We start from the raw sequence: 22,299 nt of genomic DNA on the forward strand, positions 1-22,299 counted from the left end.
GGGCAGCCGACTCCTGCCCTCCGCCCTGACCATGTCGCAGAGCGCCACGTAGAGGAAGAGGCCGGTGGCCACCGCCAGGATCCAGGCCTCGCTGTCCTCACCGACGTCGACAGCGAGCGCCACGTAGAGGCCGACGAAGGCCGTCAGCGCGGAGGCCAAGTTGAGCAGCAACGCCCGGCGCACCGACAGCCCCGCGTGCAGCAGGGCCGCGAAATCCCCTGGCGCGGGTGGGGCGGGCGGGGCGGGGTCAGGCTGAGCGCCCCGCCCACACCCGGGCAGGCCCCGCCCCCGCCCCGGCAGCCCCTGCGTCGGGCCGTAGCCCGCGCAGCTCACCTAGCTCGTGCGGCACCTCGTGGCAGAACACGGCCAGCGAGGTGGCCAGCCCGGTCTTCCAGGAGGACACGAAGGCGGCGCCCACGGCCAGCCCGTCGGCGAAGTTGTGCAGGGCGTCACCCAGCGTGATCACGTAGGGCAGCAGCCTCAGCTCTGCGGGCGCGGTGGACGTGGGTCGGCGCCGGCCTTATCCCCCACCTAGGCGCCCCTGGCCCCCTGCCCCTGGCCCGCGCTGGCGCTCCGCACCTAATCCGTGGCCCCTAATTTTTCTGGGGCTTCCCTCAGGGCTCACCTCGGCTCAGTCTCCGGGGCTCCGAGCTCAGCAGCTCTGGGCTCTCCTCCGCCACCTGGAGAGGGGGTCCACGTGGATGAGCCCCTGGGCAGGGAGGTGAGGAGGGCGAGGAGGAACTGGGTCCCCTGACCAGCATCAGAGGCCAGGGACAAAAGCCCTGGGGTGGGGGCAGGGGGCAGGAAGGGGTCCTTGGGTTGGGTGGGGGGAGGTCCATGTGGGATGGGGACGTTGAGGAAGGGCCAGCTCACCAGGTCTGTGCGCGAGCCTTCGCGGGGCTGCTTAGGTGGCCGCAGCTCACTGGGCGCCAACTGCAGGGACATCCCATGGCTGTGGCTGCAGGGCCCCTCCTTTGAGTCCTGTGGGGATAGTGGCTCAGGGCCCGCCACGCCTCTGCCCCATCCACCCACCACATCCAGCCCCCACCTGACCTCCGGGTCCAGGGGCAGCAAGAGATTAAAGATGTTCTCAAACAGGAAGAAGGTGTAGAGGCCACCCAACATGGCCACAAGGCGCCAGGTGGCCTGTGGGCCAAGGCCCTCCCCGCTGTGGGTGTGCAGCTGCAGCACCTGGGGGGAGAAGGGGGCTGAAAAGGGTGCCTTAAGGCCTCCTCCCACCCTCTCATTCCCCACCCCCCCGGGGCCAGGAAGAGACGTTAGGGGGACAGGAGGGGCTCCAGGAGGAAGGGCCTGGAAGGACTGGGCAGGGAGCTCCTGGTTGGGGAGGGAGGGGAAGGCTGAGGCTGACTTTGGGTGTCAAGTGTAGGATAGCATCACCCGTGAGTGCGCCCACGGCCATGCTCAGGAAGGTCTGGATGATGTAGTGGGAGGCAGCGCTGTAGCTGGCACAGCCCAGAAGCAGGAGGCCGAAAATCGCACAGAGACAGATGAGCAGCGTGGCTAGCGAGCCGTAGAGATACCCTGGGGAGGAAGCCAGGTGACGAGCTGAGCTGAGAGCCTCTCTCTCAACCTCAGTCCCCGACCCCTGCCTCCCAGGGGAGGGAGTCCAGGGGGGTCCGGGAGTGAGCAGAAGCTCCCCAGGGATGCAGGTGGCCAGGTTCGGGCCAGACCTCTGCTGATGCTAACCCTTGAAGCTCCATTCCCTTCCCACCTGGGCCCTCCCACCTCTACTCCCATGCCGCTCTCCCTTGCCAGCCCTGGCCCAGCTTTCCCCACCCCTGCCCTGGCCCTGTGGCCACTCTCTCCTCCCTATGAGGTGCCACCGCACCCATGGGCACAGCTAGGCAGGCACTACTGGGGAGGCAGGCACTCACTCTCCGCCTGGCTGAGCTGGTCCTGCGTGGGGGGCCTGGGCCGGGGGCTGCAGGCCCCACTCAGTTGCTGCTGGAGCAGGGCAGGGCTCAGTTGAGCCCAGGACTCTGGAGTCACCCCGGCCTGCTCAGACAGCCCATACGCGGCCATCACTTCCCCGGCACTCAGGCATACCTGGGGGGTGGTAGCACAGGGGTTCAGGGACCTGAGCAGATCCATGGGACCCCACCTCTCCCCAGGACCATGGTGCAGGGGCTGCTCACTGTGTCCCACAGGCTGGAGCTGCTGTTCGGGGTGGCAAGGGGCACAGGGCCCTGGTGGTTGGCCCTGTTTCTCAGATGACCGTGGTCACTGTGGTCACTGTGTGTCTCAGCCACTCTGCCTATCCCCAGGCGCTGCATCAAGGCCTCCAGCTCTGGCGGGGAGGACAGAATCACAAAGTCTGTAGGGGCTCCAGGCCTGCCTTCCCCAGGGACATGGAGGCTGGGGACTCAGGGCACTGCCTGCTCTCTGGCCCAGCCGAGGCCTCACCAGCCAATGTGATGTTGGGAGTCTCGCCGCTGTGCTTCCGGAACACAAAGTCTACAAAGTACTGGGGGGTCGGCAGGGCACGGAAACAGGACCCGCTGCTGACATGGTCCAACAGGGCGGCCAGTACCGGGCCAGGGCTGCTGGGAGCTCCTGCCCCTTCTGCCTCCTCCAGCAGCTGAGGCAGGTCCACACAGGCCTGGGGGAGGAGCCAGGGCTCAGCCTTGCCTGCAGTGTGGCCTTCCTGGTCTCCAGCTCTGCCCTCACCCCTGGTGTCCCCTGAGTGCCACTGACCCCAAGACCTGCCCCAACCTGGCCGCAGACCAGCCTTCCCAGAACACCACCACCTACCTCTGCCAGCCCTAAGACCTGGGCCTGATCCCACCCTGTGGTCCCAGGATTCTTCTCAGCCCCTGTCTGATGAGCCCCCCGCTCCCAAGTCCCTGCCCTGAGTGGTGGTGGACATCCATTTGTGATCCGTTAGCCTAGCCGAGCTTCCCAAGTATATCCCCAGACTCCCCCAGGTACCCCAGGAGGCTTCAAGGGATGTCCTGCCCACTACAACCAGTCCCAGTCCACTAAGTGGTCTCCCTTCCCCACTGATCCCCTTAGGCCCTTCTGGCCAGCCTACCCAGCCCCTCACCTCCTGGGCAGCAGGCCAGCCCGCAGCCTGGGCCTGAATCCTTTGCAGCAGCGTGCTCAAGCCTGGTGTCAGGGCCTTGGGGCCCTCCAGCAGGGTCAAGAGATGGTCAGCACGAGTGGCCCAGCGGCCAGCCCGGATGTCTGTGCAGGTGCCCTTGGGGTCGCTGAGGTAGAGGGCAGCAGCAGCACTGAGGCGGGCGATGTATCTGTGCTCTAGGGCTCGCCCCCCAGGGAGCCCTGGCTTCTCGGGCCTGCCCAGGGCCAGGGCATCATCCACAGATGGGCACTGTGGGCAGAGACAGGTGGGCAGGAGCCAGGGACCTGCGGTCAGGAAGCTGCCTGCTTCCCTCTGGGGTCCACACACACCGGTCTTGCCCTCCCCCCTCTCACCCACCCCTGCATCATCGCTCTCTCACATGCCCCCCCCCCATTACACATGCACACAGAGAGCTCCGGGCAGTGGTCCCTCTATCCCAGGGTGGCTTCTTCCTGGAACCACTGCCAGTCTGATGGCCTGGGGGCTGCCGGGGGAGGGGGCTGCCCTGAGATCCTGGAGCTGTACGTGCCCAGCACAGCCCCCAGCCCTGGGAGCGCAGGCCTGCCTGAATTCCGAGCGGAGGAGGGTGGGCTCAGGCCCGCAGGCAGGGCCTGGGTGCTTGGCCACCCAGCCTCACCTTGACCCGCCTCCTGGAGTTTGCCCAGGGCGCTTTGCTTCCAGCCCTGGGGTGGAGCGGGCCCAGGCTGGGGGACCCACCGGGTGGGGCAGTTACCTTTCCACACGGCCCGTTGGCGCAGTGCACACGGTCCGCCAGTGTATTTAACAGGCTGCCCAGTGCCACACGGTCCAGAGCACCCTGGCCTGAGGACAGCAAGGTCAGCAGATGGGGAGGCTGAGCTGCCATCGCGGTCACCAGCAGCAAAGCCGGCAGCAGCCCCAGCGTGAGTCGGACCAGGACCGGCATGCTGAGCCCCCCTCACCGCGCGCACTCTGTGCCCTGGGGAGGCCGCTCGGCAGCCTAGGGCCAGACTGGGGCTGGGCTCTGACCCGCCCGCACAAAGAGGACCTCTCCCAGGTATTTCCTGCAGGGCTCTGTGATTGGCTGCCCGAGGCGCCTCGGGTTAACCATTCCAGCAGCAGATCCTCCCCGTGGTTGGAGCCGTTGCCTGTGGGGGGCGAGGACTGGGCCCCTTCTCCTGGAAGGGCAGCCTGGGCATCTGCTAGCTCGCCTGTGGCTCCCTAGAGCTGTGGGGCGGGGCCGCCTTCTCCACTCCCGAGGGGCGACCGTCTCTCTAGGGGCTGCTGCCAACAAGGGGGCCCTGGGGCAGACGTGCAGGGATACCACTCCAGCCCCACAAGGCCCCATCCCCAACATTCCGCCTGATAGGCCCCGAACACGCCCCTGTCCCACTCCCCTCCCAGCCCCTTCCCTGCTTGGCTTCCTTGGCTCAGGCAGCTTAGACACCTGCACCCCACCCCTAGCCTTTGAGGCTCCAGTTGGGGGTGGGGAGGTGGGGCCCTCTCCTCCCAGGCCCGGGCTGTGGTGTCCCATATTGGGGATTGGATTCTGAGGGAACTGAAAAGGTGCTGGCTGAGTCACGCTCCCCTTCCCAAACCCCCCAGGGAAAATTCCTGAGGAAATGGCCAAAGCCCCATGACAAACGGGGAACCTGGGCCTTCTGCTTGCTTCCACTGGGCAAGGGTCTCTCAGGCTATCTGGGCAGGAGCCCAAGCTTTAGACCCAGAATCTTGAGGGAGGGCTGTGACTCCCAGTTCTGCCCCTGCCCCTCCCTGTTGACTCCCTCTCTGGCCTTTGAACCCCTTGGCTTATCTCTGCCTAGTTGGCAGTTGGGGGGGGAGGGCCGACCCCTCCTGGAGGGAGTATGTGGGCGTCCCCTTCCCCACCTGGTGCAGCCGAACACTGACCCTGAGCCCTGTGAGGTGTGGTTGGGGTGGGAGAGAAGCTCCAGGGCCGCTGGGAGCCTAGACCTGAGGACTCTGTCCCCAGAGTCCTGTGGTGCCCAGGGCAGGGCATCATGCTGAGCACAGCGTCCTGTGTCTGAGGTCACCTCACCCACACACATGCTAGAGGGTGCCACAGCTGGACTGCGCAGCGCTCTGATGTCCCTGGGTCCTAAGAGGGACCTGGGCCAGAGGAGATAGGAACAGCCTGCCAGGGATTTAGAGGATTCTTGGAGCTCTGAGTCAACAAGGAGGGAAGCTGGAGAGTTTTGGGCACAGTTCTGAAGACTAGAGGCCCAAACTGGCCTCTTTCCTACCCCACCGCACAGGGACCGCTGGGCTGCCTGGAGCTGAGTCTGGACCTCGCTGCTGGCTCAGGCCACCCACTGCCCAGCCTGTTAGCTTCTGGGCAAAGGTCTCAGACCAGCCATCCAGCCTGGCCTTCCTGGGTCCCTGGGCCGACTGGCAGACCTGCCTGAGCCCTTGAGGGCCTAGCATGCTGCTTGCACTCCCCTCGGCAGTCCCTTTGACCTCAGTAACCGCAATGCTGGCCCCCATTCCTTTGCTTCCTGTCCCCCCCCGAGAGCGTGTCACCAGCTCCCTGACACCTGACTGCGTCCTACGTGGTGGTGCACTGTCTCCTGTGTCCCTCGGCCCCTCCTGCATTGTCCCATCACCCAGCCACACTGCAGTCACTCCTGTCTCCACACACAGCCTCATCCACGGCAGCATTATTCACAACCTCTACAACACAGGAATACCCCAGGTGTCCACCGAAGGATGGATGGATAAACAAAATGTGGTCTCTGCATACAATGGGGTATTATTCAGCCTTAAAAAGGAAGGAAATTTCTGGATGCCTGGCTGGCTCAGTTGGTAGAGCCTGTAATTCTTGATCTCAGAGTCATGAATTCAAGTTCCACGTTAGGCATGGCACTTAAAAAAAGGAAGGAAATTTTGATACATGCACAACATTGAGAAATATGCCAACCACAAAAAAGACAAATCCTGTATGATTCCACTCATATGAGGCACCTAGTCAAAACCTAGGGGCAGAAAGTAGGATGATGGTTGCCAGGGGCTGGGGGAGGGAGAATGGGGAGTCAGTGTTTACTGGGGACAGTTTCCGTTTGGGAGAACGGAAAGAGCTCTGGAGTTGGATGTGATGGTGGCCACGTGACATTGTGAATGTACTTAATGCTGCTGAGCTTTAAAATGGTTAAAACAGGGCGCCTGGGTGGCTCAGTCGTTAAGCGTCTGCCTTAGGCTCGGGTCATGGTCCTGGGATCCTGAGATGGGCTGCATCGGGCTCCCTGCTCTGTGGGGAGCCTGCTTCTCCCTCTCCCACTCCCCCTGCTTGCGTTCCCTCTCTCGCTGTGTCTCTCTCTGTCAAATAAATAAATAAAATCTTTAAAAAAAAAAAATGGTTAAAACAGTTGGGGCTCTTGGCTGGCTCTGTTGGTGGGCCTGCAGCTCTTGATCTCAGGGTTGTGAGTTCAAGCTCCACATTAGGCGTAGACATGACTTAAAAACAAAATCTTCAAAAAAAGTGTTTAAGATAGCAAATTTCATGTTACATTTTATTACAATAAAAAAAAAATAGACCAAAAGAACCCTCCCTGCCCCTTCAGCTGCCACTGACAGCAGGATTTGGGGTATCTAGTACTGGCAGTCTCTTCTAGGCTCCCCTGAAGCCTCCCCTCCTTGCCTCCAATCTGGTCAAGGTCCCCGAGAGCTCCACAGGCCAGACTCGGTGGAGCTCTTCCTCATCTCAGCTGGCCCTGGACCCCCTTGCTCCTCCATTGTCTAGGGTCTCTCTGGGTTTCCTGGGCCTTACCCACCCCTTCTTTGGCTCCTTTGCTGGTCTTTCTATTCCCAACCTGCAAGTGTGATGGTGCCGGTCCTTGGGCCTCTTGGCTAGAATTCCTGGAACCTACGATGGCGGTTTTTTGCCCTGGAGACACCAAGCGTTTGTCTTCCCTCCGGAACTCCCGCCTCTGATGTCCAGCCACCCACCTGACAACTCCCCTTGACCAGCTGGCCCAAGTCAGACCAGGCCTATGCAAACAACTCTGGCCACTCCCTCACAGAGCCTGTTCCCTGCAGGTGTCCACATGTCAACAGGACCTCCCCCAGCGGGCTGTTCTGGTGCTAGGCCGGGTATTCCCGGCCCAGTGCATTCAGCCCAGGGGCAAACACCGTGGATGCAACATGCCCCTCACAACAGTCCACACCCAGAACCCCAGGGCCCCTCTCCGCCTGTCGCTGACCCTGCCCCCCACCCCCACCAGTCGCCTGTCTCTGCTGTCTTTCCCTCGTAAGACCCAAGGGATGTGCACACCTCTGCTCTGAGGCCCCTGCTGGCATCCGGGGCTCCAGGGACAAACCCAAGGCCTCCCCACTCCTCTCTTCCTTGCCTGATCTGCTGTCCTTGACCACCCCATGTGAAACAGCACCTCCCCACTAGCAGCCTCCAACCTTACCACCACCTGAAATACTACAATGTCACAGACATCTAGCAACGCTACTAGGAAAAGAAACGCTCCGACGGAGCTCTAGCAGGTTCCTCATCCCATGCCATGGCTGCTAAGACGTGAAACACGCATTTCAGAACCCAGAGCCTTGGTCTTGCAGTTTGCTGCTGCCCGCCCATGAGGACGCGGACTGATGTGACGCTGCGGGCGGCAGCTGCCTGCAGAGCAGATAACCAGCTTTGGCCTTGGAACACCCATGTCCTCACCTGCAGACTGCACTTCCCCCCGCCAGCCCCTGGGCAAGACTGGCCCAAGGGCTCCTGGGGAACCAGCACGGCCTTGCTCCCGAGGGAGGGACACCCTCTTCCGCGGGCAGGACGAACTGCCTCCCCCATCTGTTGTCTACTGGGGCCCTGGTGAGCCACCAGGAGGACCAGGCCCTGCGCTGGCCTGTGGTGCCCCCAGGGCAGGGAGAGGGAGGTGGGGCAGCAGAGCAGCCTCCCTATCCAGCCAGCTGGGCCCCTAGGTGCCTAGAGTTCTCAGACGAGGGGTGGGGAGGTGGATGTGATAGGCAGCTTCCTCTGTGGTCAGATTCAAGCCTTACCTGGCCCAGGTGAAGGCTTCAGTGCCCACCAGGGAGGCTGCTGGCCCTAAACTGGTGCTCAGACCCTGATGAATGGGCTGCGCGTTCAGGGCCTGTGTGCTCCGGTGAGGCAGGATCCCACCCGAGGCCCAGAAGGAAGGCAAACAGGCAGGGCAGGCCTAGCTGGGAGAAAGCAGCCCACAGCAGCAGGGGGGGTCAGAAAGTGTCTTTATTCCGGGGAGGGCAGGGAGGAGGCTCCAGGGTTGAGACACCATGGACAGACACACACGGAGCTGCTATGGACGGCGGGACACACGCAGACCGTCCAGGGGTCAGGCATGCAGCGCACCTGCAGCCTTCTCCTGGGCCCGCCTGAGAGCCCTCCTCCCCAGACACCCGGGACAGGGAGGCCTCAGGCATGCAGGAAGCGGTTGAAGGCGTTGTAGGCCGACTCCAGGTCAAAGAGCATCTGGCGCACCTGGGAGTCATCCAGCTCATCAGAGGCCGACATGCCGCTCAGGGTCTGCAGCCTGTGGGAGCACGGTGCTGAGGTGTGCACAGGGGAAGGGCTTCTAGGTCCTTGACAGGGGAGTGAAGGATCAGGGCAGGGATACTCACCACTGGCTGACAGTCTGGCGGCCCTCGAAGTCAGGCGGCAGGTGACTCATGCGGTGCATCGTCTCCATCAGCTCCCGCAGGTCAGGCTGGATCTGTGGACAGGATGCTGGGCTTCCTACGCCAGGAGACCTCCCCTCTCTATTGCTGCTCCCACCTCCGAGCCACCCTTCCATCCCTCTGTCCCCACCAGGAGCCACACCTCATCCATGGCACGGATCTCCAGGCGCAGTTTGTCCATCACTGTGATGAAGAGCTGGGGACGAGTGTGTGTGTGAGGTGCCACAGACACAGCCCAGGGGCCAAGGGTGGGGTACCCTCGCAGCCCACAAGCCTGGTTCCTCTGCAGGCCCAGGTCCAGGCCAGCCCCCACCCAGTCCCCATCTGGCCTCAAGAACCCATTGCCTCCCTCCTCAGCCTCTCTCCTCAGCGGTCTGGTCACTTGGGTCCCTGCTGCACCCGTCCCCGCAGCCTGTGAGGTCCTCCACATGCCCCCCGGCCCGCAGGGAGGCTGCTGGTGTCCTGCTTTTTGGCTCTGCCTCCTGGGGCTGTGTGGGCACGGGAGCCTCTCCTGGATGCTGCCCTGGGAGAAGGGCCTGCCCACCCCCTTCATTCCCAGCTACGGAGACCCCTGCCCGATGGGTCTGAGTGCTGTGCGGCTCTGGGAGCCCCAGGCTTCTGTGTACGCGTGTGGCCACAGCAGGGGGCATGGGCCCTCCTGGCCACCAACCCCCCGCGGGTGCCCGGAGGCTGTGGGGCACACCGAGACTACGTCGGCAATGCAGCGGTTCAGGTTGCCCTTGTCATCCTTAATGGTGATAGGTCGGTCCTCCTTGATCCTCTCCATGGCGAGTGGGCAGTCCAGCTGAGGGGGCGGAGATGCCGTGGGTACTGGGCCTCACAGGCCTGGCCCCTTCGCTACAGCACCCACCCCGCCCACCTCCTGCTCCCTCAGCCTGCTCACTCACACGGAACTTGCGGCAGAATTCATCAATGGAGCTGATTTCTGCGCCCTGAACCTGCCGGAAGGCGGCTTTGTACTGGACCAGGAGCCGGGAACAGGCTGCAGTGTACCTAGAGAGAGGGATGCCCTGCGCACCAGGCCAGCCCCGTCCACAGATCTGCTCTCCCACGGCCCACCCAGACACAGGCAGCCTCCTGGAGGGCCGAGCGGCAGACCAGAGATGGGCCACTGAAGGCTGAGGCTCCCCCAGGGGTCTCGGTAAGAGCTTGGGAGGAGAGCAAGCAGAAGGGAGAGGGGTGGCCAAAATACGGCTGCCACACTGACGTTGTCGAACCATGTGAGTCCCCAGGCCCCAGACCCCTGCTCTTGCTTCCTACTGAGCGCCCGGGCCCTGGAGGGCAGAAACAAGCCTCCAAGGACTGGTGCTTGTGACTGGTGCAAGGACGGAGGGCTCACTCGTTGGGGCTGACGCAGTCCTTGATATACGCCTTCTCCAGAGCCTGCATTGTCTTCACAACTGCAAACAGCTCCGCCATGTTGTCATACCTGAGGGTAGTGAGTCCATCAGGCCACGGCTGTGAGGGCCCCCGAAGCCCACGGTGCCCGCTGTCCCAGGGTGAGGCTATCTTTGACCTGCCTGGCAGAGGCTCCTTGGGAACTGTTTCCCCGGCCTGACCCCATGTCCTCCTGACCTCAGTGTGGGGGTGGTTTAGCGGCTGGGGGAAGCTACTCAGGGGGGGCTGGTGGGCACGGCGTGTGTGTTGGGGGCTGGACTTACTTCTCCCGCTCCCGGGCATTCTTGTACAGCTTCACTTCCTGTTGGAGACAGGGCAGTGTGTCAGCCAGCAGGAGCAGGGTGGGGCTCACACAGGGTTTGCTATCGGCCAGTGCTGGCCAGGTGGGCGTCCGCCACTCACCTCATAGAGCTCGGGCTTGTTTCCAGGTGCTGCAACAGAGCAGAGAGCTAGCAGGCTGGCCACAACAGCGACCCCAGGGGGCTTGTCCACTGGCCCCGGCCCCAGCCCCATTTCAGCAGCCCACCCAAGGCCTCACCCTGTGAAACATCCCAAAGAGCCCAGAGGGAGCTGGAGGATGGGGTTCTAATCTCGGCACCCCACCAATTTGTGGGTGGGGGACCCAAGCAGAAGATAAGCCTCTGAGGCCGGGAGGCCACACCTGGCTCCCCCATTCCACGGCTGCTCCTCAGCTATCTCACTCTACAGCAGGGTGACCACACCTTGCTTCGGGCACAGGTGACATCTGTCACATGCTTTGTGACCTTTCCCTGGCTTGACTCCAGGATGCCCAGGACCCCCTGAGATTCCAACCACGCTAAAGTTGTTATCTCTGTGCCCAGCTGGCCCCACCTGGAGGTCCTCTCTGGGTCCCCTGGTGATGAAATGCACCAGACCCCAGCTGCCCACTGAGGCTGCACGGGGGAGACACTTACAGACTTCCCCACAACTCCTGGCCTCTGCAGCAGGGGCTGAAAGCTTGGCCCTTTGGGTCCCTGGGCCCACCTTGGGCCACACTCACCTCCCATGCCCGGAGTGGCTGGGATCCCGTGAAACATCCTGCAGGCTCAGGTGGCCACAGCAAAGACCTAAGGAGTAGAGCCAGCGCGAGCTCAAAGGTGACCCTTAACACTCCTGGGCCTCATGAAGAGTTTCCCTGCCCTCAGCAGTCAGATGAGAAATACTTGAGATAGGGAAACAGAAGAATTCCATGAAGAACTGCTTTTCTGCTCCTTTTCCTGCTCTACTCTTTTTTTTTTTTTTTAAGATTTTATTTATTTGAGAGAGAGGGAGAGTGAGAGAGCATGAGCAAGGCAGAGAGTGAGAGAGAAGCAGACACCCTGCTGAGCAGGGAGCCCAATGTGGAGCTCGATCCCAGGGCCCCAAGATCATGACCTGAGCCAAAGGCAGATGCTTAACTGACTAAGCCACCCAGGTGCCCAGTCCTGCTCTATTCTTGCTAGGATCTGCACCCGCACCTTGCACATACCTTATAGTACAAATAACGTATGTCCTCATTGTAAAGGTCAAGGAATTATTGATTTCTTTGCAGTCTTCCAGCACAGTAGATAATTCTAAGGAGTGGCTGGGTGAGGCTGTCCTGTGCATATCTCAGACCAGTGACTCTAGACATTTTGATGCCAAGACCCCCTGGTTCCAGGGTATAATTCATTTATGGAGAACACCTCTCTTTGTTCTGACCAGTTCCTGGATACCTGAGAGGACACATACACCAGACCCCAATCCTCGATAAAAACCCCAGACCCCAAGCAAAGGAGAGACTCACTTTTCTTTCCTGAGTTTCCTAGATGCTCCATCTGCTATATTCTATTACTTATGCTATTCAATAAACTCTGCTCTCACTTCCTCCTGGCTCGTTTGATTTCCTAACCCATGTGAAGGCAAGGACCCTCTTGGCTGGTCGTGCAGGGCCCCCTCCTGGTCCTCAGACCTGGCTGGCCTGCATGCTAGTGATGAACACACAGGGCAGTATGTGCAGCTCCGCCCTAGAGACTGTCAGGAGGAAGTGGGTCCCGCCGGGCATCTCAGGAGAACAGAGCAGCGGCAGTGAGGGGTCAGGGCTCCCTGAAGGCGCTGTGAGCCAGGAGAAAGGTGAGAAGGTGGCAGCTATCAGAAGAGCTGGGGAGGAGCACTTGGGCAGAGAGAAAAGCACACATAACTCAAGGCCTTTACAGAGAAACGCAGGGAGAGGAACAGACAAGTGGGGGAGAGGGTTTTCTGAACGAAGGTGGAGAGACTGGATCAAAGGACACAGCCCGTACAGGTCAGGAGAGGAAGTTTTATAGTAATACAGCAGAAACTACTGATGGCTAAAGACAAGCTCCTGAGGCTCCCAGCCAGGCAGTGGGCTGAGAAAGAACAGAAGGCATGAGGCCCCTGGGAGGGTCTTGCCCACTCAGGAAGCTGATGCACTGGCTGGAGCCAGTTCCAGACATGCTTTGGACATGAAACCACCAGACCCACTTAAGTATTTGAAACGGGACATTAATTAAAAAGGAATCAAGGGGCGCCTGGGTGGCTCAGTTGTTGGGCGTCTCCCTTCGGCTCAGGTCATGATCCTGGGATCCTGAGATGGGCCACATCGGGCTCCCTGCTCGGCAGGAAGCCTGCTTCTCCCTCTCCCACTCCCCCTGCTTGTGTTCCCTCTCTCGCTGTGTCTCTCTCTGTCAAATAAATAAAATCTTTAAAATTTTTAAAAAAATAAAAAGGAATCAAGAACAATACCCCTGTGTCTGGGCCAATGACCAGTAAGGGGGCCTGAGCTGGAGAAGAGGGAAGAGGAGCAGGCTAGTAAGACAGCGCGCGCTGGTGCTGATGCGTGGGGTGGGAGAGGCTCCACAGACGTCCAGGGAGGTGTGCAGGGGCAGCTGAAGTTAGAGAGACCCAGGCTAGCAGGGCTGAGCCATGACACTGGGGCTGGGCGGGTCACACACGGGACGGTTAATAGGGGAACGATGAGAAAAAACAGTCCAGGCGGGAGCCCTAGGATACCCAGGGAGCAGAGGCTGGGAAAGGGCAATGCGGTCCAAGCTAAGGAGCGCGTCTCCGAGAGGGCGGGATGCTGTCCGGGAAGGCAGATGAGGGAAGAGAGCCCACTGGGTGGCGGCAGGTAGGCTGTTCGGCCACCCTCCCCGGGCTTCCAGGACCGGCCTGAAAAGAGCGGAGGCGCGGAGCAAGCGCTCGTAGTTGTACGGGGGATCCCACTAGGTCGCGAAAACCAGTGTCCCCTGGCTGCATGTCACAAGCCGGACTCTGACCCGAAAAGTGAGTTTCTCGACAACGCCCACGTTTGATCGTGTAGATGCCGCAGGCCCAAGCGGGCAAGGAGGCGCCCCGAATGCGGCACACCCCGGGAGCCCGTCCTGCGCGGGACCCGGACGCCGGAGAGTACCCCCACATGAGGAATGCACAGAAAGGCCCTATGCGGCGCGAGGACGCCCGCGGACCGAACCCAGCGTCGCCTCTCCCCGTTTGGCTCGGCCGGCCCTTTCTCGGCCCCCGCCCCACCCCCACCGACCCAGGGTACCTGGGCTGGCTCGGCCGGTCTGGGAGACGGCGCCGCGCTGCGGCGCTCCGGATCGACCGCTCGGCGCGCCCCTTCACGTTCTGCGCCTGCGCACACACGCCCCGCTCCCGCAATCTGCGCTCGATCCCCAAGGTCTGCGTCTGAGCCCGCCTCTCCCCCAATCGACGGCCGCCGGACGTCCACGCCTGCGCGCGCCGGAAAGGGCCGGGCCCCGCCCGCGGCCCCGCCCCCCGAGCGGCGCCGGGGGGACAGCCCGCGAGGCGGGAAGAGACTCCGACGGGGAAGGCGTGGCCTTCTTCCACGGGGCCGCTAAGTGACCGGAAGTGGCCTCCATTCCCGTGCGCGCTCAGCTTCCCCACAGCAAGGCGACCCCCCGTTTCCCGCCTCCCACCCACCCTTCAGGCAGCAGCGGCGGCGGCGGTAGCAGCGTCCATTTATTTGAGGCGGGGGGGGGCGGGGGCCCGGGCAGCGCCGGCCGCTCACAGGCGCCTGAAGAAGAGCTTGGGCCCTCGGTCCAGGGTGCAGGCGCCGGGGCCCGGCCGGCTGGACAGCAGCCGGCGCAGGGCCGCCCGGTCCTCGGGGCAGAGGCGCCTGCTGCACAGCTGTAGCTCCTGCACGAGCGCCGCGATCCGGTCCCAGAGGCCCAGGCGCAGGGGGCCCTGCACCGCGCAGCCTGCGGAGGGAGGCGGGAGCGGGCCTCAGCGGCTGGAAGCCTCCGGGGCTCCCACGCCCGTGCCCGAGCTCTGCGCCGGTGCGGCCCTCGGGAAGAGCCGCACGTCCTCGGGGGCCCCGAGGGCCACAGCGCGGTGCGTGGCCGAAGCCCCGCGAGGCCCACAGACGCTCCAGAAGGGGTCGGTGGGCCCCCGTCGGAGCCGGCGGGCGGCAGGACGGACACTGGCCAAAACACGCTGCAGCGCCCTCCGTGCCACTCTGTAGGACAGTGCCTGGGCCTCTCCATCCACAGAATGGACAGAGTAGGGGTGCCTGCGGGTCTCAAGAGGGCACTGAGCGGTCCCGGTCTGAGCTCCAGGGAGCCAGGGGAGGGGATGGGGACAGACGCAGCTGTGTGCAGGTCCCCCACCAGCCTGCCTTCACGGGTGGGGGGTGAGGAGCAGGAAGAACCCAGGGGTTCCCTGTGTGCACACCCACTCCCAGTCCTTGTCCTCCTGGAGGGCAAAGCCTGGTACTCCCCTGCCCCAGGCCCGAGCTGGATGTGCCAGGCTACTGGGTGGCCAGTTCACCGAATCAGTGTCTCCTGGGGTCATCCTCAAGACCGCTTTGGTAGGGTACTGTGCCTGGGTGTGGCCAGATGGGACCAAGCTAAGACACCACAGGCTGGGAGGTAGAGCCCTTGGTGGCAAGCTTTTGGCATCCTGACCTTGAACTCCCTCCTCTCGCCAACGGTAATTAGGAAATCCTCGTGAAAGGGGATCCCCAGCCACTATGGTCTCAGGGTCAGGCTGAACAGGTTAAAAGCAGAGATCCCATGTTCCTCCTGCCCCACTGTTTTAGGAGCTGGGCTCACACCCCTTCCAGTCACATTGGTCACTGTCCCCCACTGTGTCAACCTCAGGGGACCCAGCCCACCCTTGCCATCTGGCTGGTGGCAGTGACAGCCCATACAAAGGAGGCACCTGGGCCTCAGGCAGGTACCCAAGCTCACCTGACAGGCCAAGGAAGCTGAGGCCTTGGGGCCGCATCTGGAGGGCAGACAGAAGCTCCTCCAGGCCAACACAGCTAATCTCAGGGTTGGCAGACAGGTCCAGTGAAGTGAGTGAGGGGCAATAAGGAAGGCATCTGAAGTAACAGGGGAAGAAGTGATCAGCCTCCAGGGAGGGAGGCCCCCAACACTAGAGAGAGCTGCCCCAGACAAACCACAGCTCTGGGAGCCATAGGCCAGGCCCCACAGCAACCCCCCCCCCCCGCCCCGGGACATAGGTACAAGTACTTCCCCAGGGCTAGCTGGACACTGCCAAGGCCCAGGCCTGGGATGCCTGCCTGGCTTGAGTGCCCAACACTCCCAAGAGCCAGCTGAGGCTGGAGGATCATGAGTGGCCCTTGTATGGGCTGTTGCACAAAGGGTGATGGGAAAGGCTCCCAGGAGCCTCAGGCGTGTGGGAAGAAGGACAGAAGGAGGCAGGGTTGAAGCTGGAAGGAGCTAGGTCCTGGGACACACTTGGGGGAGAAGCTGGTACTCCTGCCTGACCTAGCTCCCCCAGGGTGCTGAGCCTTGAGACCAGACCCCCTTCAGAATGGCGTAGGAATGGATTACCTGCTCAGGTCTCTCACTGCCTTGTCACCCAGGTGGTTTGCAGACAAGCTCAAGTGAGCTAGAGCACAGCCTTCCTAGACAGAGCAGAGGCCCAAGGGGGCCTGGGTTGAGTGGGGTGCCTGCCCTCCCTGCCTCCCAGCAGAGGCCCCATACCCAGGTCAGATACCTTCCTTCATCCTTGGGAACAAGAGGGCAAAGTCTGCCTGACCCCCAATGCACCAGAGGGGAGCAGTATCCCTTCAATTTGCAGATCAAAAGGAAACACCTCCCCTTCCAGGTATAAGTCACACTTGGCACGTGAAAATCACAGGGACCAGCCCCACATGGAAGAGCCAAGGGAGAGAGCCCTGGGAGCCCTGGCAAGACCTTGGATGCTGCCCTGGGTCCCGGGCACCTTTGCTGCTGGCCAGGAATTCACAGCTTGCGGCAGGCAGCTCTTCCACAGCCGTTCTTTCTGAATGTGCAACCCCCTTCCTAGGCCACTCCCACCCCTGCCTGGTGTCAGCTGTGGGACTGGAGGCTGGATGGCCCGGGGTTGCTTTGCTTTGGCAACCCCCCTCAACCACAGACATACCTTGGTCAGGTATCTGACCACAGGCTCCATGAGGCCCAAGTCACTCTTGCTGGCTGCCACGGAGCTAAGCTCCAGGCGCTGGAGGGTGTGGGCAGGCAGGTTCTGTAGGGCGTGGGCCAGGGCAGCGGTGCCCAGGCTGTTGTAGGACAGGGACAGTGTCTTCAGGTGCCTGGCATCTGTACAGGGGACCAGAACCTCTGTCAGCCACACATGACCACCACCTCAGCCCAGCTGCAGTCCTAGGCCGAACACCCTCACAACCCCCCTGGGGAAGCTATCATCCCTGAGATTTTGTGCACGCGGAACTGGCGTAGCTCCTGCCCAGAGTGTCCCAGGCGAGGAGGGGGCAGGGCCAGACTTCTGAGCCCAACTACTCCCCACCATCCCTGGGCCACCTGCCTCTCCGCACCTGAGACAAGCCCTGGGCCGGGATGTCTGTGCACGATGGGGTGGGGGGTGGGGAATACCATCTGCTGCCCAACCCCAGCTTCTCCCCCACTGTGCGCTCACATCCCTGAGCTCCACTTCCTGGCCCACCACCTCTGCAGAAAGCCCCCCTGGAGGACTCCCAGTTCCCAGTTTCTCAGTACTGGGGCTGAGGTTCTCTGCAGCCTCGGTGTGTCTATGGTGGAATCATCTAAGGCAAACAGAACACTCAGAGCTGGTGAGAACAGGAGTACTGCGACGGTGGCCCACGGCACGTCCTAGGGGAATGCCCCTGAGCCCAGGCAGGCCCAGCACGTCCAGCAACGTGCTCCTAGACAGCAGGCCTGGTGCCCCGGGGACCCCTCTGGCACAAGGCTCTCTGTGCCCCTGGATGTGCCCTTCTGACAACTGGAACCCTGGGGGCTAGGATGTGGATATGTCCGTCAGCTCACCTTGGAAGGCACTACCTAGGGCTGCCTGGTGGCTCAGGAAGAAGCTGGGGCCAAAGCCACAGGCTTGGAGATGCAAGGTACTGAGTGAGGGGCAGGCCTGCAGGATGAATGCCAGGGCCTGGCCACAGCCATCCCCGAGGGGGTTCATGCTTAAGTCCAGCTCCTGCAAGTTCTGTGGAAGACACGGGCCCCTCTGGAAGATCTGGTCTCCTTGCCGTCCCAGAGCTGGGCAGTGGCCAGCACTCCCAACTGCACCTTCCCACCCAATGATGGGCCAAATGTAAATGTTCTGATGCCGCCCTAGGGCCGGCCTGCTGCTCCCCATGCTTCTTCTACCTGCAAGATGGTCTGCCCCTGGAGGCCTGTGGCAAGCTGGCGTAGGCCTTCGGGGCCCAGGTGATTAGAAGAGAGATCTAGGAGGATCAGGCTGGGCATGGTGCCCAGAGCGGCCAGCAGCTCAGCAGCACATCCGTCCCCCAGCCGGTTCCCTGCCAGGTGCAGCTCCTGGAGTGCTTCGTGCAGCTTGAGGGCCCGCAGCAGTGGGGTGAGCTGGGTCTGGCGCAGGGCCAGGGAGCAGGCACTGAACGAGGGGCCAGAGCCCTGGCAGTCCATGGCCCGCAGCACCTGCTGGTGCTCCTCTGGAGGGGGGATGGGTGTCACCAGAGCCAGAACCTGCTGTTCTGCCCTTTGAATCCTGGGGGTCCCACCAAACATGCCCCCCTCACTCCTGAGCCCTGGGACACCCACGAGAGGTGCTGCAGAGCCCACTCCCACAAGCCTGGAGACCCAGCATTGTGGGAGGCCCAAGGCATGGCTGGTGGGTGGGGATGACCACTCTCTGCCTTGTCAGGCCCTCCTGGGCAGGGCCCAAACCTCTGCCAGCCACCCCCACATCCCACAGTGCCCACGTCAGGCTTCTCTGGAAAGCCACCCCAGGCCTAGCCTCCGGTGCTCTGGTGATTACGCTGTCCCACCACCAACAGGACCAATCTTCCCCCACCTGCCACCCACATGTGTGGGCACCGGGTAGAGGAGGAAAACCTGAGGCCAGCTGCAAAGGGAGCATGTCTCACTGGCTACCTGGGGCTCGGGGACGTGAGGCCCCAGACCCGAGAGTGGCACAGGAACATGCTCCTCTGCCCAGGCCACTTCGAGCTCTCTTGGGCCCCTACCTTGCTCCAGGCTCTGGCAGGCCCTGCGGTAGCGGTCAGTCAGTGGGGGCAGGTCCCACGAAGTGACTTCAGCCAACACCTGCAAAGCACCACCAGTAAGCAGCCCAGGGGCACCCAGTGCTGGGGCACTCTCTGTGCGTGGGGCCCAGGCTCCTGCCGCTCACCTCCTCGTTGCTCTGCAGCACATCGGGAATGGGGTCCTGTGGGGCCAGCAAGGCCCCCTCCTTTCGCAAGACGAGCCTCGGCAACAGCCCACAGGCCTGACAGTAGCGCTCGGCAGCCTGCTCAGCTAGCCAGGCCACAGAGTGGGTCTCCCTGCTGCAGGGGCAGAGGGCAAGCAGAGCTGGCCAGGACCCCACCCACGCTGAAGAAAGGCCGCCCTCCTCCTGCCGTCCCTGCTCTGGGTCTACGGATCCTTTATCTGGCGCCTCCCCTCCTCCTGCCCCTGCTCAGGACATGCCTGCGCCCCCAGCAGCCTGACATACTTGCAGCTCTTCTAGGCTTTTCCTAGGGCCCACAGGGCCCGACCTAACCCCTCCAGGGCCCTGCCTATGCGTATGCAGGGCACCCTTACCCTGCTCTCTGACCTCCCCCAGCCAGCAGCGGTGACACATCCAGTCCGCGTGAGTCCTTGTTACCCATGCCAACTGATACGCAAACTCGAGGGTTCTCCCAGGGGCACAAGGGGAACGGGGACTTGGAGGGCAGGTGCTGCTTACCTGTGTGGGACAGGAATGAGGAAGAGACTATCTTGCACTCTCACTCGCACCCGGATGGGAGGGGGCAAAGACGGACCCTGGTGGGTGAGGGCAGGGGGGCGACAGGCTGAGTCAGAAAACGCAGTCATCTGCCCTCACCACCCCACTGCTCCCACCTGAGGGGTGCACCCACCGAGGGCTGGCCTGCCGCTGGGCTGTCCCCACTGGGCCCCGAGGCCCTGGAGATGTCAGGGCTCCTTGGAGGGTCTGTGGCTGAGCTGCTGTCTCCCCCTGCCCTGCCCTGTGCATTCCAACTCCTGAGACGGGGCAGCCGGCTCTGCCTGGTCCGGGCCCGGAGCCGGCCGGGGCTCCTGCTGCTGCCTGACCCCGAGCCACCGTGACCGGTGCTCTCCCCACTGCCCTGGGGGTGGGGCAGATAGCCATCCTGGCGGCTGTGGGTCAATGGGGAGTCGTCCTCCAGCCAGTCCCCAACCAGACACTCCTCCTCGGGGATAAGCGCAGCTCGGTGCAGGGGGGGCTCACTCGAGCCCCAGGGCAGGCCGGGCCCAGGACGGCTGATCTGGGCCCCACCCACACCTCGGATGGCCGCCTCCCTGTTGCTGGTGGAGCCAGGCACCCCGGCTTTGGCCTGTTGTGCGGGGACACGATGCCGGGGCCTCTTGTGGGCGGGCCGGGGGGGGCCCGGGTAGTCCTCACCCTCTGAGCTGCTGCTGCTGGCCAGCTTGTGTCTGGTCCTCCGAGGCCTGGCCGCAGCTGGAACCGCCTGCCCTGGGGAGACGCCGGCACAGGCCTGAGAGGTCTCTGGGGGTCCTGGGCAGGGGCTCGAGGGAGGAGAGATCTCAGGGTCGAATAGATGGTCGCGTGGAAGGGTGTGGGAGGCCAGGGAGCTGTGGGGGGCTGTGGAGAGACGGAATCTAGCATGACGCAGTGCCCAGCACTGTCCCAGCCACCCATGCTAAAATGCCCCCGAGAAGCAGGGCCTAGGGCACTCTCAGGCCAGGGACAGGCGCCCCCAGGAGCAGAAGAGGCCTCCACTTGCCTTGGCCTGAGGAGGCCGCCCTGAGCAGCCTCTCCATGGCGCCAGCCTTCTCTCGGGTCTCGCTGTCCAGATCCTTGCCGTACAGCTTCACCCACTGCTGCAGCGTCTCCAGCGGGCTGTGGCCCTGTGTGGCCACCAGCTGAGTGCGGCCGGCAGGGCACCGCCCCCCCCGCCACAGCCTGAGCCCGCCTGGCCCTTGCCCCCCCACTCACCTTCATGGTCCGGAGCGTGACAGACGCTCCCCGTTCAATGAGCAGTTCAGCTACCTCAAAGTGACCGCAGTGGAGGGCGTCGTGCAGGGGAGTGATGCCCTCACAGCCCTGGCCACCCGGGTCATCAACAGCAGCCCCGTGGTCCAGCAGGAAGCGCACAATGTCTGAGGGCCAGGGGACACAGACTAGCTCCCAGCCCTTGTCGGCCCTCTCCTTGGCGTGGCCCGGCCCCGTACTCACCCAGATGCCCATAGTTGCAGGCCTCGTGCAGAGGCGTCCAGCCACAGTAGTCCCGAGGGTTCAGAGGGTGGCCCTGCGACCAAGGACGAGAAAGAGCCCAGCCTCACCGCGGGGCTGAGGCTCCAGGAGGACTAGGGCCTGGGTCTCAAAGCCCAGAATGGGCCCACAGGCCCAGGTCCCAGCAGAGAGAGAGATGGTCGGCACACGAGACGCATCATCTCAGGGAGGCCCCCGTAGGGGCTTGTGCAGGGCTGGTGCACCCTCCAGCCCCCATGCCCTGTGCTACCCCCTTGTGGGGGACCACATACCCCAGGACAAAGTCCCCGCTATGGCCCACAGGGTACCTAGAATGAGACGGCAGGCCCACCTGTCTTACGAGGTCCCGGACACGACCCAGACGGCCCTCGATGCAAGCTCGGTGCAGCAGGGTCTCCCCAACGTCATTGCGCCGGTTCCACTGTGGATAGTTGCCCCAGGACAGTGAGCAGAGATGCGAAGGGACCAGGCAGTCCCAGCAAGCATGGGGGGGCCCACACAATGCCCCCACACCGTCCTCACCTTGTTTACCCTCTGCTGGCCTAGGCAGCCCTGCAGCTCCTCATCCTCCTCCAGCTGCTGGGACCAGGCCTCAGCATCACCCTCTGGAACAGAGCCGAGCCCACTCCAGGTAAGCCAAGCCCCGGTGCCCCCTGCCCCCAGGGTCCCCGACCTTCCAGACCTGGAGGATGGAGGTCCGGTGCCAACTGCCATCCCACTCCCTGCCCTGCCTGTGGTTGTCCCTGCCCGCAGTCCCTTTGCCCTCGGGGGATGCACCTGACCTTTCTGCCCACCTGACCCCTGTCCATCAAGCGCTGACCTCTCACCCCATGCTTAGACCCTGCTCTGGATCTTCCCACCCCGGACGTCTGTTCCCCTCGTGGGAAGCATCTTTGTCGGACTAAGTCATGGTCACGTTACAAACAGTTCATCCTGTGAGCCCAGGTGCCTTCCACCTGTACGTCCCCGGCCTTCCCATCTGCACCTGCCTCCAGCTCACTCATTGCCTGACCCCAGTCCTCTCTCCTGTGCCTCTGGTCCTTGTTAGAACCTTCTTCTCCTTCGTGAACTCCTCTTACTGCGAGCGCCTGTTGAGTGGTGTCACCTGAAGCTCCTGCTTTGGTCCTGACTCTCCCGTGGCTCCCTACACCTGCTCACCGGTGACACCCAGCCTAACCCCCTCTCAGGTATGGCACAGACTGCCCACAGCCCTTGGCTTCTCCCAGAGAGGTTCTGGAAGCCGCCCGAGTTCAAAACTGAAATGATTCCTCCTGGCCTCAAGGACAGGTTTCCACCCCCCACCTCTCAGCCAGAAGCCAGCTGCCTGCCTGCACCACCACCTGGCCTGCCTCTGCCCCTAGGGTCCCAGCCCCAGCCCGCTCAAGCCTACCCCTCGCATCCACCTTACACAGGGCGGACCACGAAGCCTGTGCGTG

At 62.8% G+C, this 22,299-nt stretch overlaps 4 protein-coding genes across 18 annotated transcripts in view; 1 reads left to right on the forward strand and 3 right to left on the reverse strand.

Moving 5' to 3' along the window:
* The window catches only part of SLC39A4 (solute carrier family 39 member 4), a 7,276-nt gene extending 2,970 nt beyond the window's left edge, over positions 1-4,306 (reverse strand). Inside the window, exons 1-11 of the mRNA XM_081816806.1 lie at positions 3,834-4,306; positions 3,065-3,349; positions 2,425-2,620; positions 2,157-2,308; positions 1,896-2,067; positions 1,370-1,542; positions 1,054-1,191; positions 874-981; positions 626-680; positions 334-486; positions 12-218 (exon numbers count right to left, since the gene is read on the reverse strand). Coding sequence (XP_081672932.1) covers positions 12-218; positions 334-486; positions 626-680; positions 874-981; positions 1,054-1,191; positions 1,370-1,542; positions 1,896-2,067; positions 2,157-2,308; positions 2,425-2,620; positions 3,065-3,349; positions 3,834-4,025 — 1,831 coding nt within the window. The 5' untranslated portion in view covers positions 4,026-4,306. The remainder of the gene's footprint in view (positions 1-11; positions 219-333; positions 487-625; positions 681-873; positions 982-1,053; positions 1,192-1,369; positions 1,543-1,895; positions 2,068-2,156; positions 2,309-2,424; positions 2,621-3,064; positions 3,350-3,833) is intronic.
* Positions 1-18,490, forward strand: part of ADCK5 (aarF domain containing kinase 5) — a 51,219-nt gene extending 32,729 nt beyond the window's left edge. For all 10 annotated transcript variants that reach the window (XM_081816716.1, XM_081816721.1, XM_081816723.1 and 7 more), the window contains one exon: positions 18,223-18,490. In XM_081816716.1, coding sequence (XP_081672842.1) covers positions 18,223-18,475 — 253 coding nt within the window. In that variant the 3' untranslated portion in view covers positions 18,476-18,490. The remainder of the gene's footprint in view (positions 1-18,222) is intronic.
* VPS28 (VPS28 subunit of ESCRT-I) lies at positions 8,292-13,849 on the reverse strand. 3 transcript variants are annotated; one of them, XM_006746293.2, is made up of 10 exons: positions 13,722-13,849; positions 11,196-11,262; positions 10,577-10,605; positions 10,438-10,475; positions 10,116-10,205; positions 9,664-9,769; positions 9,459-9,560; positions 8,898-8,951; positions 8,699-8,790; positions 8,292-8,610 (listed from the first exon to the last, which is right to left on the reverse strand). In XM_006746293.2, exons 2-10 carry the CDS (start codon positions 11,230-11,232, stop codon positions 8,493-8,495), a joined length of 666 nt encoding a protein of 221 aa, XP_006746356.1. In that variant the 5' UTR covers positions 11,233-11,262; positions 13,722-13,849; the 3' UTR covers positions 8,292-8,492. The 3 variants fall into 3 exon arrangements, with proteins under 3 accessions (XP_006746356.1, XP_081672854.1, XP_081672855.1); XM_081816728.1 differs by lacking the exon at positions 13,722-13,849 and having other exon boundaries at positions 11,196-11,283; XM_081816729.1 differs by lacking the exons at positions 10,577-10,605; positions 11,196-11,262; positions 13,722-13,849 and having other exon boundaries at positions 10,297-10,451.
* Positions 13,888-22,299, reverse strand: part of TONSL (tonsoku like, DNA repair protein) — a 13,221-nt gene continuing 4,809 nt past the window's right edge. For 3 of the 4 annotated variants that reach the window (XM_081816712.1, XM_081816714.1, XM_081816715.1), the window contains 15 exons: positions 21,386-21,468; positions 21,195-21,284; positions 20,828-20,900; positions 20,588-20,751; positions 20,376-20,499; positions 19,509-20,233; positions 19,337-19,413; positions 18,782-18,935; positions 18,618-18,696; positions 17,782-18,083; positions 17,446-17,617; positions 16,568-16,743; positions 15,994-16,067; positions 15,385-15,518; positions 13,888-14,332 (listed from right to left, as the gene is read on the reverse strand). In XM_081816712.1, coding sequence (XP_081672838.1) covers positions 14,031-14,332; positions 15,385-15,518; positions 15,994-16,067; positions 16,568-16,743; positions 17,446-17,617; positions 17,782-18,083; positions 18,618-18,696; positions 18,782-18,935; positions 19,337-19,413; positions 19,509-20,233; positions 20,376-20,499; positions 20,588-20,751; positions 20,828-20,900; positions 21,195-21,284; positions 21,386-21,468 — 2,729 coding nt within the window. In that variant the 3' untranslated portion in view covers positions 13,888-14,030. Of the gene's footprint in view, positions 14,395-15,384; positions 15,519-15,993; positions 16,068-16,567; positions 16,744-17,445; positions 17,618-17,781; positions 18,084-18,617; positions 18,697-18,781; positions 18,936-19,336; positions 19,414-19,508; positions 20,234-20,375; positions 20,500-20,587; positions 20,752-20,827; positions 20,901-21,194; positions 21,285-21,385; positions 21,469-22,299 lie in introns of all 4 variants that reach the window. The other variant, XM_081816713.1, reaches the window with a different exon arrangement.

The sequence above is a fragment of the Leptonychotes weddellii genome, chromosome 4 (assembly GCF_054177405.1).
Source record: "Leptonychotes weddellii isolate Sample4059 chromosome 4, ASM5417740v2, whole genome shotgun sequence".
In the NCBI taxonomy this organism is placed as follows: domain Eukaryota; kingdom Metazoa; phylum Chordata; class Mammalia; order Carnivora; family Phocidae; genus Leptonychotes; species Leptonychotes weddellii.